The sequence below is a fragment of the Anser anser genome, assembly GCF_964211835.1.
Source record: "Anser anser genome assembly, chromosome: 1".
Classification (NCBI taxonomy): domain Eukaryota; kingdom Metazoa; phylum Chordata; class Aves; order Anseriformes; family Anatidae; genus Anser; species Anser anser.
This window is the reverse complement of record NC_139720.1, coordinates 169,568,562-169,585,165: the sequence shown is the minus strand read 5'-3', so window position 1 is coordinate 169,585,165 and position 16,604 is coordinate 169,568,562. Positions and strand designations below refer to the sequence as shown.

General features: G+C 39.5%; 1 protein-coding gene across 1 annotated transcript; it reads right to left on the bottom strand.

Moving 5' to 3' along the window:
• Positions 1–9,908: 9,908 nt before the first annotated feature.
• Positions 9,909–16,602, bottom strand: MZT1 (mitotic spindle organizing protein 1). Its single transcript, XM_083811432.1, has 3 exons — positions 16,446–16,602; positions 14,513–14,658; positions 9,909–11,867 (listed from the first exon to the last, which is right to left on the bottom strand). The coding sequence occupies exons 1-3, from the start codon at positions 16,492–16,494 to the stop codon at positions 11,844–11,846; spliced, it is 219 nt and encodes a 72-aa protein (XP_083667558.1). The 5' UTR covers positions 16,495–16,602; the 3' UTR covers positions 9,909–11,843.
• Between the last annotated feature and the right edge of the window lie 2 nt (positions 16,603–16,604).

Sequence of the window (16,604 nt, the reverse complement as noted above, 5' to 3'; positions counted from 1 at the left end):
TTGTGCTGACCCAAGTAACTTAAGGCCAGTAAGCACCAGAAAAATATAGGGAAATTTAATGGAAAAGCTAATAAGCTGATGTGGGATTCAATTAATACAAAATTAAAGGAATGAATATAATTAATGATGGTCAACATGGTTTTGTAGAAAATAGGTCTTGTTAAATAAAACTTACTTCATTCTTTGATGGGATTATTAATTTGGCTTATAAAGGTAACTGCATACATTTGGACTTCTGCAGGAAGTTTCGACTTTAGATGGTATGTTTTTTGTTTTAAATGGCCTAAACAATTTTAGTAAAAACTCCTTTCACAGGATTAAGAAGTGGCTAAATCTTCCAAAATTCACTTTCCAAAAACAAAGAAATTGTTGGGACTTGATTTAAATAAAGGACAAGCCATGTACATAAGCATATGCTGTAACCATATTATGGAATGCAAGAACACATACAAGCAAGCGTACCTACCCTGATTTAACATGGTACTGTAAAGTAGGTGACCTGATACCTTTTCATAGATAAACTGGAATTAAGTTTTTAAAAATTGCTGATATGGTTTGTAGATTACACAAAAGCTGATACAAAAGCTGGCGGAGTAGTAAATGTAAAGACAAGACAGACAGAGGGATTTTGAACTATTCAGTAAGGTAGACCAATTCAAACAAAATCCATTTTAATGCAGTTACATGAAAAGCCAAACAACTAGGAACAAGTTGGGCTATATGTAAAAAGTAGAGGACTGCTTTCTGCTAAACAGTGCCTCCAGAAAGGACTTAAGGCATCAGACAAATAATTCAAAGGGAACCACGAGTGTGATACTGGAACAAAACAGTGAATAGAGTCGAGCGATCTTATCTCCACAGACAGCACAGGTGAGACTGCTATCACACCTGAGGGAGAGCAAAAATAAGTCAGGCTGCAGGGAAGACCAGAATGATCACTGGAGAGAAGAAAAAACACTTTACAGAAAGGAAAATCCTTTCAGCTTATCAAAAAGGAGATACAGTGGTGACTTGATTATAATCGCTCCCTCAGGAGAAAAGCCCACAAACTAAAGAGTTCTTTAGTTGAGAAGGAAAAAGCATAGCAAGCAGCTGAGTACTGAGCCCAAGCCAAATAAATTAAAACAAGAAATAAGGCACACAAAGTTTAATAGTGGAGTTGATTAACTACGGAACAAACCAACAAAGGAAGCAGTGGATACACTATCTCTATTAATGTCTTCAACTCAAGAATAAATGTCTTTTTGGATATGCTTTATCTAAACACAAGTTATTGAACTCAATAGAGAGGCTGTTGGGTGAAATTCAAAGGCTTGTGAAATACAGGAAGTCAGAGTAGATGATCTAATGGGAATATTTGCAAAGACTAATCTTAGCCTCGGGATACTAGTCTCCTTGGGTTACCTCTTCAGTCAATAGAGAGTTTCCTTTAGAGAGCAATTCAGAGAAGAAGAATAACTTCAGAGCTCTGATTTGCCCCTCTCCACTGAGAGCTTGCCTCTCCACTGACTGAAGAGGAAACCAGAGGTTTAAGGATAGATGAAATAATCTGGGCTTTTCACTAAAATGTGACCATTTTAAGATTATAATAATTATAAAATGACAATATTATTATGTATTTGGGGAAGGGCTTACTGGGTGAACTGAGGGGAGAGCCCCCTTTTCACTAACCCTTGACAGTCTAATTTGATTATGCAGGGAGTTACAGTTTTTCCCAGAGATTTTATCACCACCTATGGTGTGAGGCTGAAGATTAATATGGCACTCCTTTCCCACTCCCTTAAATATCCCACGTGAGGAGTTCTTCAACCTTCCTCCATTACCCTCTAATTTTGGAGACTACAGAGATTGGCAATAGATCCAGAAACATATTCGGTGGATAGAAATGAACCCCACAGCCACAGAGTTGGTGGGAGGGTGCGTTCGCTTCCTCTCCCTTTTTACTACTGGAAGCGGTAGGAATTGTCTTAATTCCTAACTAATGTATCAATGTGGCTATCTATTTGGTACTTTTAAACTGTGATGCTGCTATGGCATTGGTACATCCATACCATTGTTGGTGCATGCTAACCAGGGAGCCATATCTTCCTACGCTAGAGTTAGTCTACGTGCTGCCCTTACCTCTGTTGTGCCTCCTTCTCTTAAACAGTGTAAATTGCTGACTAGCTGCTAGAAAGTACATAAACACTAAAAGGGAAAAGCTAGCCTGGTTAGGAACTACAGTGTGTTGTAGAACTTCCTTCAGTGCAGTTTCTAAGACGCTATGTGCAGCCTTTATTATTTTGAAAGGAAAAATATGTCACTACTGACTTTCGTGCTGAAAACACTCTCTGTTGTGGCTACTTTAATACTAGCATATCTCATTTCAGTAAAAGTTAAATGCATAACATACAAAAATTTAAGTGCCTAAGACTCTGTTCTCTCCTTTGTGGGCCAAAATCACAAAATCAATAGCATGCTTTTTTAATTCTTCCGCCTAGTTTTAAAATGTTTTCAAAAATAAATCAAAAGGTTAAATTACACCAATCCTTCATTACACTGAAAATTGATCCTAAGATACTATTTATTAGAATCCATGCAAAACTAACAAAGGAGCATTTTACATAGCTGTAGCACTGGTTGCAAATGTTTGTCTGCCATCTAGTGGAGTATGTTACAGTTTTCAGTAATATTTATACTTTTTCTCCTGCTTTGTATTTTATAAATGTCGGATGTTATTTGAAACAAGTTATAGAAGTAAGTATGAAAAGCATGAACGACAGCAGTTCTCTCCTCATAAAATTCTTAGACAACTTGAATTTCTTCAAAAGAAAAAATAGTCACTGTTGTGTATGCAAAATTCTGTAATCCAAATTAGGTTGTGTAAGTTGATTAACACAGAAGCAGGGATAGAAAAAGATGAATGTGTTGAAAATCAGGGCAAAGATTTTTTTTTTTTTTTTCCTGTCTGAATTTTGCACTAGAAATATTCTAGCCAAACCTGTACCTATGTAAACAGAGACCAAATGTGACTCAGATACCTCCTGTTTGACACAGCACAGGACAGTAATAATAAAAAGCAAATTAAAGCTGCGTTTTTAAAACAATGAAGGATATCCCTGATATTTATCCTAGAATGGCTTGGGTTAGAAGGGACCTTAAAGATCATCTGGTTCCAACCTCCCTGCCATGGGCAAGGATGCCACCCGCTATATTCGGTTGCCCATTATCATATCTATGTGATATCTCTCCACACAAAATTGGTATGCACATGCCAATCCATTGAATACTGTCCTGGTTCCAGTTAGGACAGAGTTAATTTTTCGTCATAGTAGCTGGTAGGGTGCTATGTTTTGGATTAGGATGAGAAGAGCGCTGATAACATGCTGATGTTTTAATTGTTGCAGAGCAGTGCTTACACCAGGCCAAGGACTTTTCGGCTTCTCGCTCTGTCCTGCCAGCGAGCAGGCTGGGGGTGCAGCAGGAGCTGGGAGGGGACAGACCCAGGACAGCTGACCCAAACTGGCCAAAGGGGTATTCCATACCATCTGACGTCATGCTAAACAATATATAGGGGTGGCTGGCCGGGGTGGGGGGCCGGCTGCTCGGGGATAGGCTGGGCATCGGTCAGCGGGTGGTGAGCAATTGCATTGTGCATCACTTGTTCCGTACACATTATATTATTATTATTATTATTATTATTATTATTATTATTATTATTATTATTATTATTATTATTATATTATCATTATTATCATTATTATTATTATTATTTTCGTGTCTTAATAAACTGTCTTTATCTCAACCCACAGGCTTCACTTTCGCGTTTCTCTCACCCATCCCAGAGTGGGAGGGGGGAGGGTGAGCAAACGGCTGTGTGGTATTTAGCTGCTGGCCAGGTTAAACCACAACAGATACCTACACTGTACATGGTAACACTCTAAAGGTATTTCAGGGATACATAAATTCAGAATTTTGTGTACCAGGACAAAGAGCAGCTTTGGCAATGTGGAATATTGTGCAACTCGGACAGTCTCTCTAATAGTTGTGCATATATTAGGGCCAGTAAAAATAATTCTATCAAAACTCCAGGACAAATATGAGTTGTCAGGAAAAATCCTTATTGAATAACGTTTGATTATCTTGAGGAAATATTGTAGAAATGACTGAAAAATTTGAAAAATTGGAAACCAATGAAGCCCCTCTAATGAGAAACTCAAAATTGAAGGGAGAGAGGGAAATGGTGAATTACGGCAGATTTAGTTGGCATAAGGCCCACTTCACAGAACAGAAATGGGGGGATAAGGCATAGGACATTAAACCATGATAAAATAATCCTGAATGAAAATCTCTGAAGCTGTAGTATTTTTTATTTTTTTTTGTAATTGGTATGTTTTGATGATGGAAAACAACCTATTTTAACGAGAGCGCTCACCCACTTGAAAGTTAGAGGGTCTGCCCAAACAAAATCATTTCTTTGTGTAATCCATTCAGTCACAGTTAAGACGAACAATCCCCATATCCACTGGTGGTTTATGTCCTGTATGGCTTTCACTAACTTCAATAAAACTTCACATGATGTAAGTCAATGCTGAACTTGGGCCCAGCATGTCTAAAAATGGAATGGTCATTGCAAAGACATTTAACTAGAGCAGACAGACAGCTGCTGATTGACAAAAACTGGCAGCTTTATTACTACTGTCATTCTTACAGTGAAATGCATAGCCTGAGATACCATGCTAAAAATACAAACCAGATTACCAGACTGCGTATATGCTGTAGTCATTTGTCTTTCTTCCACGTGAGTACAATTGTCACAGCATGTAGGAGTAAATAACCACGCATGTAACTTGCTGAGTTGCTCCTATGCCTGAGATTGTTTTCACACAAACAGCGAAGCTAAACAAAAGATTTCATTTCTGAATTGGGAAAGCACTTGATTTGAAAAAAAGTCTGAGTTTTACTTTAGTCTGTATCTCTGATCTGATAGGAAATAGAAGCTAGACTTCTTTTTCTGTGACCTAAGGAAAGTTTGTCCAGATATTTTGGCTCATATCTTTACTTTAAAATGTGTAAGGCCAGTGTATGATTCTCTTTTAAATCCCACATTAAATCTTACTTAAACCAGAGTACTGTATGTGCAAGTGATTAATATATTTCCTTAACATTTTTTCTAGAGCATTTATATCTCATCTAAGGTCTTGAGCTTCATGTGTAAGGTGCATGTGACTGTAAAATCCTGGCTTTTTCATGGCCCTAAAACACAAATAGTAAATAGCAACCCTGCTACTCACAATACACAAGTTAGATGCAGGTTCAGCGGTCATAGGAATGAGCCTATTTCTCTGTCTTTGATTAGCTGAGCCCTCTCAAAAATTTGATTTGTCCTGTTCACAAATGTCTGCCCCTATAAACTTCAAAGAGAAATTGGGAACAAAGCCAGGGGGTATGAAGCAGCGTTCCTAGGAGGGAAGAAAAAATGTCAAAAGAAGCTTTTCCGGAGCCTGGTGAAGAAGGATGAAGTGAGAGGTGATAACTTCAACTAGCAGCCTCACAAGCTGCTTGCACTGATATGGGTGTGTGGTGGGACATTTTGGATCAGGGCAGTGATGGCAGAGGAGGCTGGCAGCCCCATCTTCCCCCCACTGCCAGCCTCGAGGCCTAAAAAACATTGGAACAGTCAAAAAAGTTTTATCACTTTGGGGGCCCACAGCCCGGCCTGGGTCTGGCCTTATCCCCAGGGACGTGCCTGATGCCCAGGGCTGCCCCAGCGTCCCCTCAGCCTGCCCAGCTCCTGGCTGGGGTGGTGAGACAGGCCCTGGCTGCCAGGCCCTGCCCTGACGGACCCCTGGGGAGCCCCTGAAAGCCCCCAGCCTCTGCAGTGCCCTGACACTGCCTCGCTGTTGCTGTTTAATAAGTGGCCATGCCCAATTCTACTGTTGTTCAGCATGCTGACCCTGTGGAGAGGGAGAAAGGAAACATGACCACCTAGCAACCCTAGTCTCTCTTCCTATCTTCAAACACGTCAATTTTTGGATCTGTCATGCAGATAACATAATCAAATAAAGTCAAGCTAGGATATCCCTCAGCCTCCTCACTTGCCTATGGCCCGCTTCCTTTTCTCCCTGGCTTAGTGGTCCTGCCTGGCTGCTTCCTTCAGAAATTTCAGTACAGGCAAGTGCCTCCTCCTCGATTCCTCTTTTCCATCTTCTTTACTGAAAATTACCTACGCCTGTTAAATTCACATTCACCCATGTAATGATGTCATTGATCTCTCCCAACAGTTTTCAGAGAGCCATTTTCATGAGCTGGCATCTCCTTACACATAAAGAATCAGAAGTGAGAAAACAGGAACATGGTGATAATAAAAGTGCTGAAACTCAACATATTCTAGATTGCCAGCAACATTAATAACAGGTGTGGTTTTTTTTATATCAGGTAACATTTAAATGTCTTAGAAACTAGGCTTCCATTTGTCTTACTGACAGAAACATCACTGATATTTATCCTGAATATTCCTAATATTCATCACATTACTTTTTCTTAGCGCTCTTTTATACTGTTCTTCATGGACCATGAAGGCAGAAGGAACTGCTACAGCCAATTTGCCTGACATCCTGCAAAAAATATTGGAGACTTTTCCCCAAAATCTAGACTAAACCATGTCTTTCAGTAGTATCCTTGATTTCATTTTAACAACATCAGAGAGTAGGCAGCTTGCCATTTCCCTAGTATGCTGGGTCAATGTTGCGTTACCTTAGTTCCTGGAAAGTTGTACCTTATTTTTAAGGTATGATTTATCTAATATCAGCTGTGTTCTGTTTGTTGGATTGAAAAAAAAAAAAAAAAGTAGCAATTGGATTTCTTTCTGTGCTCAAGGACATACACATGGTGATAATGTCTCCTCTCAAGTTTTCCTTAAGGAACTGCATAGGCTGAGTTCTGTAAGACCTCATAAGGTTAGTTTTCCAGTCCTGAAACAGTGTTATGGTTTTCATGTAAATGATTCTTGTATCACCACAAGTTTCTGGATGTATAAACATTGAGCCTGGAAGCAGTAATCAGACAGCACCATGATTTTATGTTTTCACTCTGTCTGTATGATAAATCCATTTTCTGTATTTAGAAGGAACACTTCCTACAACTAGGCAACACTTTACAAAACCCTCTCAATGAAGCAATTTATTCAATTTACCATTTTCAAGAACTAAGATTTTGTTTTTTACATTTTTACACCTGAGTTAACTAGACAACTAAACAGATAACAACCCAGTACATTTCAGTTTTTATTGAATGATGTCAACAGTGTGTTTTAAGTGAAAGTTGTCCTGCAAAATTCAAGCATGCTGCTTCTACATCTCACACATAAACCTGTAAGTAATCAGAGACCACCTACATTTCTATGAAACAGCGATCAAATAGAACTCACTACATTTTTTTTTTGTTGTCTTTCATTCCTTGCTGATAAAATCCCTGGTTCACAGATCCACCCTTTGCTAGTACTTATGCTAGGTGGCTGGTCTTCAATTCTGTTATCACTCCTGCTCTTTTAAACATTGAAATTACATTAGCACACCTTTCATCTCTGGAATCCTCAGTGTTCCAAACTTAGATTAAAAGTAGCATCTGTGATTCAAAGAAGTAATCAGTTGACTCCTTTGGTTGTATATTACTATGCATTACCTGAGCCCCTAGCTCAGGTAGTGCATAGTAATGTATAAACCCCCTTGATCCGTGTTAGCTCTCTCTAAAGCAGGTTGTCTACTACTACAATACATGGCATTTTGTCATGGGTCACTGCTGAATCTTAGGGTGCTGTCATTTCTGTGCTTTTTATTTTAAGGTATACACAAATATGAGGTATATGAGGGCTGGTGGTGGTGGTGGTGGGGAGTTCTATAGCATAAAACTGTAAGCAAGCTTTAGTCTGAGATAAAAGTACAGAAGTGTTTGAAGGTGAAAGGTGTTGGGTAGAAGGGCTCATCCTGCAAAGAAAGCAAATCTAGGAATAACCAGAATTTGTTCAACTGAGACCAGCAGGTGGGAAAGAAAGCAAGCTGATAAATGTATGTGCACTTTTCATGGATACAGTTCCATTAAACCAAATGTCTTTGCCTGATCATCATCCAGAGCATTTTGAGGGTTTTGTTGTTTTTTGTTATTGTTGTTGTTAACAGAATTAATTTGGTTAATCTAATTGCCCTAAGAAACTCAAACTCCCTAATGTTAAGATGGAGGTTTCAGAATGATTCTTTTTGTTGTAGTAATTTATAACCTCCTGCGAAATTATTTTCTTATTTAAATTTCTAGAATGTATTTATATAAATTCAAATTTCAGGGATCCTAACAGTTGTCTAGAATTGTATGCTCTCTGCAGGACTGGATTCATGACCGTGCTTAAGCTCTCACAGCTACATTAGGTGACACTAGTGATAGTGAGACTGCAGGAAAACTGTGAGGAACTGCAGAAAGACATATTAAGACCGGTTAGGTAATAAAACGGCAGATGCAGTTCAGCATAGATAAAAAAAAATATATACATGGAAAGAAACAATCATAGTTTCATATATGAAAGAAGAGCCTTTGAGCTTATCACTGCCACTCCCAAAGACAGCTCAGTGTTCAGTTCATATTAAAAAAGTCAAGTATTAGGAATTACTAGGAAGGGAATAAAGAACTAAAGAGTATACAAACAGGCCAGTATTTACATGGCTAATGCTGTGTACAGTTCTAGTTCTCTTTTCAAAAAAATAATGAGACAGGAAAGTTTCAAAGGACGACAAACACAGAAGCTATTCCACACCTTTGGGCAACCAAAAGGTATTTTAACATATATCAGTGTTAGTAACAGTAGTATGAGGTAATTTAAATGTAAATGTTATACCTGCAGAATCATGATTTTCACAACCATGACACTTAAAGGTTTACTATGCAGGGAACATTAAACAAAGCTAGTAAAAATCAGGTTCAAAATAAGTAAGAAGTGTTGATTCTTTATGCCACGGACATCGAATGATAAAGGCTGCTGTTAGTCAGGAAACATATATAGTCCAAGGGAAACTGGACAAATACTGGAAAAAACAGCATTAGGGATTACTAAATAGACAAACCATATGATGTTCAGGAAAGCCTGGAATAGAAGACATTTAGAAGCTAGAATACAGAAGGAAAAGAACCAAATGTGCTTGCATTGTTCTTATTCTTCCTCAAGCATCTGCTTTTGACAACAAAAGAGAGGCTATTGTGTTAGGAAAACGTTTGGTTGGAACCAGTATAGCTATTCTGTTTTCAAGAGTTCAAGCTGTTTGACTCCTTACTGTTAAATCTAAGTTGAATGTTACCATTTAGACCCATGTAACAATAAAAAAACATGCATTTTTAGTTTATATCCATCAAATTGAGTTTTTGAAAGTCAAAAACATTCTCTGCTTCTATAATTCCATATGAGAAATTGTCTACCAGAGAAAATAAGTGCATAAAACCAGTAAGCTTATCAATGATAAAATGGTAGCCACAACTTACCCAACAGAATTGCATACAGGTTGATCTCATATTACAGTTGCAAACTGTTTTAAGCACTTCGGGGACATAGAACCAACACTGGAAATCATGCAAAGTGTACTAGAAGTTAAAACCACATTTGTGTATTTCCAGTGGTAAAGTGATAAAGAGCAATGTCAAGGGAAGCCACCAGAATTACTGCACTGTCCAAAGATCTGATAATGCAGGAAAAGCACTAGCATGCACATGCACTCTAATAGAATTACACAATAATTTTGGCCACATTTGCTACAGTTCAAAGAAAACTTTTGGAGTTTAAATTTCACAAGTGAGAATTCTCAGATTTAGCTACACTTAGGAGCCACAACTATTAGATTGCCTAAGGATACATAAATGTACATAAAAGCACGCATAATTTCTCACAGTAATTGTGTACTCGGTGAATATATAGAACAATTTAATAAGAATAATCAGAATTTCTCAATAAAATTGTACAGAAAGAACAAAGTGTCTTTGGTTTATGACAATTACATATTCAACGCTAAAACCACTGTACAACAGTTCTGTCCAAAGCTTTTAACATGTGGCTGAGCCCAAACAACAGTTTAATGTCAGTATCAACCCATTTTAGTGATCGGTTACTTCAAAGTCATTTTCTTTTTACCACTGAAACAAAAATTGTTCAGGCAGTAAAATTTTAGTTCCTTGGTTCTTTTTGGAAAGAAAGGAAGATAACCTGTTCACAGTGCAAGAACGCTCCCCCAGTCTTTTCTGATTATGACAGGTAGCACTGAGTCTAGCTAAAATAGCTGATCATTAATTTAACTGACCTGATGCTTTCGTGACATTTTGCTGACTTTTCAGGTTTGGTAGGATAAATTGTATTATTCATCTTTTCATACTATGGATAACTTAGCATTTTCAAAAACGTTACACCCAGTATTCAAAAAAGCTTTAACTCTGAAGTTAGAACATTGATTTACAAAGGATTTTGAACATCCATTATGACTGAGACAGATGATACTACTTTAAATCCCCAACAGTTTGGTTATCAGGAAGTTTTTAGAGCATCCTCCTGGAATGATTTTTTGACCAGAGTAACTGGAAATAATGGTAAATAACTTAATGTAATATATATTCCTATTCTCTACCAGCAGCGTGAAGTCTTTAGCCTACTTGATCACATTTTGTAAAGCTGTGACCTAGCTACAATGTGTATGATGTAAGCCCAAAATAGAAGGACCTTTTTTTCTCTGCACAAATAAAGCTTGACTTAAAGATTCCAGGTTCATTTCTATGTGTACTCCCCACTATCAACCATGCAGGTCACTACAGTTCCACTAACAACACTATACAGCTTTAAACCATTCTGATAAAAAATTGCAAAAGCTTAAACAGCAGCAGAGGAATAATACACCAGAAACAGTTTTCTTTTGAAGTATATTTCCTGGATGCAAGGACATTCACTGGATAACATGCTCCACAGTTCACTGTATATACACTATAAAGACTCATTTTGGCATCAGTGAAGATTCCTAGTGCTGAATATAGAGACATTCCTGCAAAAAATGAGCATTAAGACTCACAACCAAATCTGATACTTTTCATACATGCTTTGAGTAGGAAATAACAACATAGGCTTAATATTTTCAGGTCTAGTACTCCAAACAAGTGTAAATTAAATAGGATTTGAACTCTGTATGATATCCCCTGTCATACAGAATTCAAATTTACATAGATATCTGCATAATTTAAAGTTCCTTTTTTACGCAGGTTAAAAACACTTCTTATAACAACGTGAATTAAAAGGACAATTAATTTCCTTCATTATAAAAGTGCTTTACTTCTTACTTTCAGAATGAGATTTAAGTCACTTAAGTCATCACCAGTACTCTGGTTACAATCAAGTCAGGAGGGGCTTCATTCCTATCTTGCCCACAGATGAAAGTGTCCACACTGGTTTATACAAATACAGAAGTAAAAACAGGACACATTTGCACTTTTGAAGGATGCATTAACCAGCTGTACTCATAATATTCACTGGAACATGCTAGCAATTTCAGCAAGTGTTCAGTACCTGATATGGTTTAAAAATACTGGGTGCTAAAGAGTGATTACACTATATTTACACGTGGTTCACAAAAATAACCAAAAATTAAAGAACAATAAAATTATTGTTGGGCCTATCTTATTTGAAAAAACTTATCAAAGCTGTTCTATACATCATCCTTTTCAAGAAGATTACAGAAATATTCTGAAACCTTCACAGTCATAATTTCATTCTATGTCTGAACAGCAATCAATTTTCATATCTATTAACCCTAGAACTTTGAATTCTTCTCATGCAGAAGGCTTCTCCCACGTCAGCCTGTCATATTTTCAGCAGCCTAGAAAAAGAAAAACCATTTATTACAAGTCATAAAAAGAAGATACGATGCAAGTTAAAGCCTTATACTTACCTAGAAAATTTCAAATCTAAAGATAAGCTATTTATAATCTTCATAAGCTGTCATGTTGTTCTCTAAGGAATATTTTAATATACATATATTTTTAATAATGCTTTCAACTGCCATTATCCTTTATTAACATAGCCATTACTGTTTGTTTTGTTAAATTGTGTATCTTTATCTGAGCAGATTGTATCCTGACCATTTTACACTAATGCTTTCAGTAAGTGCTAAAATGCATGAAACTTTGCATAGTGAACTCCAAAGGAAGATCTCTAATTATTGCTCACTCATACAGTGAAATTATTTACACAAAATTTATTAAAAATGACACTTATCACAACTGCCTAAATCCCATTGCCAATTATTTGATCAAGTTCTTAAGTCTTTATTACTGTGCAACTCAAACCACCCAGCTAGGTGCAGTATTGATGGCAGGCAGGCACTGGTAAATTTTAAGTCACTTATGGGACAAACAGGCAAAGGATAGCAACAAAAGCAAAGGGGAAGAATCAACTCCCCCCAGTCACGTATAAGCACAGTTAAACACATGCACACACTTAAACATATAGATGAGTAGGTACACCAGTAGGGAGGGTCCCTTGGGAGTCAGTCCTGAAGGGCAGAGGGGTCCAGGAAGGCTGGACACTCCTCAAGAAGGAAGTCCTAAAGGCACAGGAGCAGGCTGTCTCCGTGTGCCATAAGATGAGCCAGCAGGGAAGAAGACCAGTGTGGCTGAACAGGGAACTTCTGCTGAGTGTCTGGGAGACAAAGAGTTTGTCTGTGGAAGAAGGGACAGGCAACTCAAGGAGAGTACGAGGAAGTTGCCAGCATATCCAGAGAAATAATCAGGAAGGTCAAAGCCCAGCACAAGCTCAACCTGGCTTTTATGGTTAAGGATAAAAATAAATGTTTTTATAAATATATTAAGGGCAAGAGAATGGCCAAAGAGAATCTCCATTCTTTACTGGACACGGGGGGAACATGACTACTAAGGATAAGGAAAAGGCTGTAAAGAATGCCTTCTTTACATCTGTCTTTACTAGCCAGACCACTTATCCTCGAGGTACTCAGCCTCCCAACCTCGAAGTCAGGAGCAGAAGAACCCCCCCCACAGCTCAGATGAAAACAGTTAGAGACCTGTTGCTCCACCTGGACTGTCACAAGTCCATGGGGCCAGATGGGATCTACCCGAGGGTGCTGAGGGAGTTGGTGACTGTGATTGCTGGGCCGCTTTCCATCATCTATCAGCAGTTTTTGTCACCCGGAGATGTCCCAACCTGGTCTCCAGTCCCAAATGGAGACTTGCCGACGTGACACCCATCTGTAAGAAGGGTCATAAGGAGGACCCAGAGAACTACAGGCCTGTCAGCCTGACCGTGGTGCCAGGAGAGGTGATGGACAGGTCATCTTGAATGCAATCACACAGCATGTGCGGGACAGCCAGGGGATCATGCCCAGTCCATATGGGTTCATGAAAGGCAAGTCCTGCCTGACCAACCTCATCTCCTTCTATGACCAGGTGACCCACCTGGTGGATGAGGAAAAGGCTGTTGACGTACTCTACCTACACTTCAGCAAGGCCTTTGACATGGCCTCACGCAGTATTCTCCTGGGGAAGCCGGCAGCCCACGGCTTGGGCAGGTACACTCTTTGCTGGGTTAAAAACTGACTGGACAGCTGGGCACAGAGAGTGGTGGTGAATGGAGTGAAATCCATCTGGCAAATGGTCACCAGTGGTGTTCCCCAGGGGTCAGTGCTGTGGTCCATCCTCTTTAATATCTTTATTGATGATTTGGATGAGGGAATTGAGTGCACCCTCAGTAAGTTTGCAGATGACACCAAGCTGGGGGGAAGGGCTGATCTGCTGGAGGGTAGAAAGGCCCTGCAGAGGGAGCTGGACAGGTTGGGTCGAGGCAGAGGCCAATGGGATGAGGTTCTATGATAGTCAAAAACTCAAGAAGGGTGGAAAAATAGCCCTGGCTAGCATCCATCTAGTCAAAATCTAAAAACTGAGTTTTGTACAAATCAGAACAGAAATAGGTAGGCTAGATATGGATTCTCCCTCCAACCCCAGAGAAATAAACTTAAGTTACAGTGGAAAAGGAACCATGATGCTTAGGTGGCAGTAAAGGACAAAAACCTGTTAAAAGGCAGGTGAGTTTTTTAAACTATAGTCATTTACTCTATTAGCTGAACAGCTAAATTACAAAAAGCCATGTATATCCACATGCACCCCCTATGAAATCCCTTTGCTTGCCCCTGGAGAGATTTAAAGCATAGGTTGATGTGGTTAGAGCAATGCATGAAGTCTACATTAGCACCAGCAGCTGCATTAACTTGTTCACAAACACTGAATACTGCGAAGCTGAAGTTGCTTAAGTAAGCTGATACAGGTTGAAGAAGAAAGCAGCAAAACAATCACAACATGACACAGGTAAGGGGGCAAATGGCAGCTGAAAACTCCAGATTAGAAAACTGTTTTTTATTTCAAAGTAGAATTTATACATGGAAGTATAGCAAACTGAACATAGATCTGATTCTTTTAAGGAGAAGGGTATGTGCTTTTTAAGTAACAGTATTACCTTTAGAGCTTCTGTAGCTTTACGCAGTTCTTTAATAACAGAAGATAATGCTTCTGGATTGATGCCCTGCTCACAAAGTCGCACACAAATAGACAAGGTCTCCATATCCAAGCCAGTGTTTAATATTCTTGAAATCTCAAACAGAACTGTAAAAGGAAAAAATGAAATCAATTTAGACCCTACAGCGATCAGAACTGTTATTCATCAAAATTTATTTTCCACTGTAGAATCTGTGGAAGTGGCAGTCACATCTCTCTGATTCAGCAAACTTAACACTGGATAAAGGGTTTTGAAAAACCTGGAGGCCCCGTTTCTTCAATACCCTTGAACAGTTTTAGTTACACATATATCAGCAGAGCTTGTTGAGAGTTTATTTCCGGGTGCCATGGTAATCTCCAACCTGAGGCTACGACAATACAGCTTTAGTTTGTATAGATGCTACTCCCCCAAATTATAAGAAAATGAAGTAGGACACTCTTCCCATATAAAACCAACATGCTATGCAACTCCTGTCCACTTGACAACTATGAAAATATTGTACTTCAGTATAACAAAAGCATATTGTAGCACAGCCTCAGAGTCACATTTACGCAGGCCAAGAGATTAAAGACCTAACACGTCCAGTCAATTCCACTGAAGTCAAAGAGAAAAGACAGATGCTGTGGAAGAAAGCCTCTGACTTCCACAACAACTAAAGTTACCTGACCGTAGGAGATTAAATTACGAGCATGCATCCTAGATATACACATTGTTACACAGGAAGCCTGGGATCCTAAATCTGAAGGCTAGTACACTTTCCATTCAAGTTCTTAAAACCTTACTCTGTTTCTAATTCTGCATACACTCCCTGAGATCCCACAGAAAGGGAGAAAGGGCAGGTGTCAAGTTCAGTTATGAAACCTTAGCATCACTCGCCTTTCCACACAAATCTCTCCTCAGGTGCACAGAAGCATCTTGAAGCACCAGCACAGCCACAATAGTCCTGCCTTCCCTTCAACAGCAGCTCCGATGACAGAGCTGAACCACTGTTTGTTGCACCTCTTCAACTCATGGAGGTCTTTGCTAAGGAATCCTTAAGTAACCGTAAGCCATAGCCTAACTAGGGAAGGATATAGGAAAAAAACCACAAAGCAACACCTACCGTGAAAACATCCCCCAAGCCTCTAGTCCCTCATTAGAGCATTTCCAGAGGAAGCCTTCATATTTAACCATCCTCAAGGGATTTCTCAGCAGCTTTCCAGTAAGCCTGAAACCCACATAATTTGCCCCAGTCCCCCTCCAGAAGAACTGACATTATGTTGGATTTCCCCTAAAAAATGTCATTTTGTGCCCTGTTGGTTACCTCAACTTTTCCACCAAAAAGTGTCAAGTGTCCCCTCCAAGCTGCCTGAGTTTCTCCCTCAAAAAAAAGAAAAGCTGTTTGTCCGCACTAAGTTTGTCCCCTCTAATTCCCCACTTCCCCCCAAGTCTCCTCTAAGCTTCTTTAACATTTGACATCCATTCCGCGGTTTCTTAAAACACGCCTCCAGAACCTGCTAGCTTTAATTCCCCATGGTTAGCCTGACAAGGAAAGGCAACAATTGATCTTTATTCACGCTGCTCACGCCATTAAGAGTTTGTTTATTTATTTTAGTTTATTTATTTATTTTGAAGAGTATCGGTCTCTAGACTTACAAATATTTCCCCCTGCTTCCAGTGCCGCTTCTCCCGGACTGCTTATCCCACAAGAGAGTCATGTAAATCTGTACCAGGAGCTATTCTGCCTCTGTAACACTCGCTGCCCTCCTCACAACTCCTTCATCACCAGGCCGCCCTACTAAGAAAGAGAACTAGTATATCCATAGCTTAATAACAGGCACATTAGCCGAACCCAGAGCTTAACAAACAGCCGCCGAGTTTAATTAGGGTTTAATAGGGTTATTTGCCCCCTCACCGTCCATGGTCTCCCGCACGGCGTTGAGGCTGGCGGCGTTGCTCGCCATGGCGACCGCGCGAGCCCTACCCGGAAGCGGAAGCTTCCCCTCCCGCACCACGTGACGCCGGCTGGCCGGCAGGCCCCGCCCGCCCAGCAGCGCGGAGGCGGAGGGCGGCC